Genomic DNA, 2,821 nt, shown 5'->3' with positions numbered 1-2,821 from the left:
GGTTTTCCTTTCTTTCTAAAGCTTCCAATCTTTCTTTCTAGAGCTTTTTTCCCCCAACAAACTCCCTAGCTTTCATCTATCCCTGAACGTCAGGCTGAGTTGACTCAATACACAGACACAACAGGTTTGGTTCTACCTGGACGTGGCTACAATGCCCACTGCAGGAGGTGAGATCTCATCCCGGTGCTGGAGCTCCCAAATGAGGAGGCCCAGGGATCATCTATGGTTTCTGGCTTCTGGTGGAAACGTGAGGGGCACAGAGGGGGAAAGAGGCCCAGGAGAGGCTCTGCGAGAAGCTCATCTTCCTCCAGCCCCCAAAGCACAGCACAAACTGCAAACCACTTTGCCAGAATGGAAACAGAGAGTCAGCCACAGGAAGTGACACCACCAACGTGCTAATGAATCATGAGGCACAGGAAATGCTGCTCAGCTCTTATGAAGGTGGAAGAAAACATATCTTCAACCCCCTGTTCCTTGGGTTTGCCGGGTGCGCTGTAGTCTGCGATGGGTGTGATTAAAAGTGGGGCAGGGAATTGGGGGACGCGTGATTGTTCACCCTGGGTTTCTGGGACATGTAGAGTTTATAAGCCTTCAGGTTTATAATGTTTTTTTTTAGCAGGTCTAAGGAGCGCTGGAGGGTGCTTTTTAGAGATAAATGCAGATCTCTGGCACACCACTTCCGATTCAGTGGGTGGAGGGTGCAGAGGGGGACAGGCTTTTAAATAGATGCTTTCACGGTGATTTTGATGGAACTGATCTGTGCTTCACATTTTTGAGAACCTGTGCTTTGGGTATTACGCCAGGAATGGAGCTACTGCTGCCTTAGCAGGGCCCCTGGAGGCTGTCTCTTCCAGCCCTGCTCCCTCAACGCCGGCCTTCAGGGGCTCCTGGCTGCTGGTTGCCTCCTGCTTGCAGGGTTCTTCTGAAGACAATCGCAGTCTGGCTTGCTGTGTACCCATCTCAGAAGCTGGACTGATCATCCCCCAGGTCTACATGAAGTGTTCCAAACTTTGAAAATTGTTCAGAATTTGTTTCTAACTCTCTTCCCTGCTGGCCTCTACTCATCTCCAGAAACACTCTGCATCTTGGGAGAGTGCAAAGGGAAGGGGTCATTAAGACCATCATGAGGAGGTGGAGAACCTCTCAGCGTACTTTCCGCAAGGAAATGGATTTCCAGATGGATGAACGAACACGACGACAGCCGGGGCTGTCGTCACCAGCCTCTCTCCCATCCCTTCCCAGGGGACATCCAGCTCCTCTGCTTCCCTGAGCGGGCAGCCCCTGCCCTGCGTGTGTCCGGACTCTCCAGGGAGCTCGGCCATTCCAGGTCCTCGCTGAGGAGCCTCACCCGGCAGGAAGCAGAAATGGCCCAGGGGCAGCTGGCTCTAGAGCTGGAACCCAGGTCCCTGCCCACTTTTCCTTTGGGTCAGGTCTGAGGAAGAACGTGAACTCCTCACATGATCCATCGCACTGGTGGCCAGGACTGTTGTCCCGAGCCATTGGAACCAACAACGGACTGTGTGTGAACCAGGAACTTGGAAGGTGACACAAGACAAGGACAGGTACAATCAAACCTCAGAACCCTGCCACTTAAAAAAAAAGTTTTTTTAAAAGGAACTTCCCCCTACACGTGATCATTTTAGGGCTTCATTTCTCTTATCTGCCCAGCCTTCTCCAGTCAGAGCATCTTCCCTCCGTGTTCTGATTTTTTCCTGCCCACACGTCTGAGAGAAAGTCCCCTGTTCCCAGGCTGCAGGCAGAGCTTCGGGTTTCCAGGCCTGGCCGTGCCCCTCCATCCTACTCTCCTTTCACTTCCCATGAGGCAAAAACTAATCAACAAATAAAAACAAAATGTAGGTGTCTGAAATGATTCATCATAACAGTGGAAGAAAACCACTTATTCCTGGGAAACAGGGTGCATGTTTTTAACCCGATTGCTTTTGTTTCCCTTTAACCACTTGCATTAGTCCGTTTTGTGTTGCTATAACAGAAATACCTGAGACTGGGTAATGTATAAAGAACAGNAGAGGAAGCAAGAGAGAGAAGGTGCCAGGGTCTTTTTAAACAATGAGCTCTCGCGGGAATTAATAGAGCGAGAACTCACTCATTTATCCCCCCTCCCCCAGGGAGAGCATTAATCCATTTATGAGGGATCCACCCCCATGACCCAATCAATTTCCAACACTGCCACATTGCAGATCAAATTTCCACATGAGCTTTAGAGGGGACAACACATCCAAACTCCATCACCGCTTCTAATGATTTCAGGGGTTGGATTTGACATGTGATTATAAAGCATTAAGACTGGTTTTAAATAGACATAATTTATGTATACATGTGAGCAAAGTCCATTGGGGGAAGTGGGGTACTACATGCTGTTTCAATGATGTTGCTAACCTTAAAAACTTTTTAGAGGTCCTCTGTGGGAAGACAGAAGCATTGCATTAAGAGTGTCCACCTGGGTTCAAACTCTAAGTTACCACCTGGTTGATCTTGGCAGCTCATCTAATCTTTGGTTGTTTCCTTGGATGTAAAACAACAACAATAATATTACTTATGAAATGCTGTTGTGAAAATTAATTGGGTAACAATAAAAAATGCTTGGCTTAGGACTTGGCATATGCAAGGGCTCATTAAGTAGGGGCTGCTATTATATGATTATGATGTTAGTCTTATTTCTTCATACTTAATAGACCGCCCCCTCTGGCCTTTCTCTTTTCCTCTCTCGATGCTTACCTTGTCTGCCTTCCATGCATCACCTTATTCTTTAAACACATATTTGTGGGACATTTCCCACTGCACAGCACTAGGCACTTGATGT

At 48.0% G+C, this 2,821-nt stretch overlaps 1 protein-coding gene across 1 annotated transcript in view; it reads right to left on the bottom strand.

The window, feature by feature from the left end:
- LAX1 (lymphocyte transmembrane adaptor 1) overlaps nt 1-179 on the bottom strand; it is a 13,124-nt gene extending 12,945 nt beyond the window's left edge. The window contains exon 1 of the mRNA XM_008584248.1: nt 151-179. Coding sequence (XP_008582470.1) covers nt 151-179 — 29 coding nt within the window. The remainder of the gene's footprint in view (nt 1-150) is intronic.
- Nucleotides 180-2,821: the final 2,642 nt, after the last annotated feature.

Source organism: Galeopterus variegatus, unplaced genomic scaffold (assembly GCF_000696425.1).
Source record: "Galeopterus variegatus unplaced genomic scaffold, G_variegatus-3.0.2 Scaffold3189, whole genome shotgun sequence".
Lineage (NCBI taxonomy): Eukaryota > Metazoa > Chordata > Mammalia > Dermoptera > Cynocephalidae > Galeopterus > Galeopterus variegatus.
This window is presented reverse-complemented; position numbering and strand designations above follow the sequence as displayed.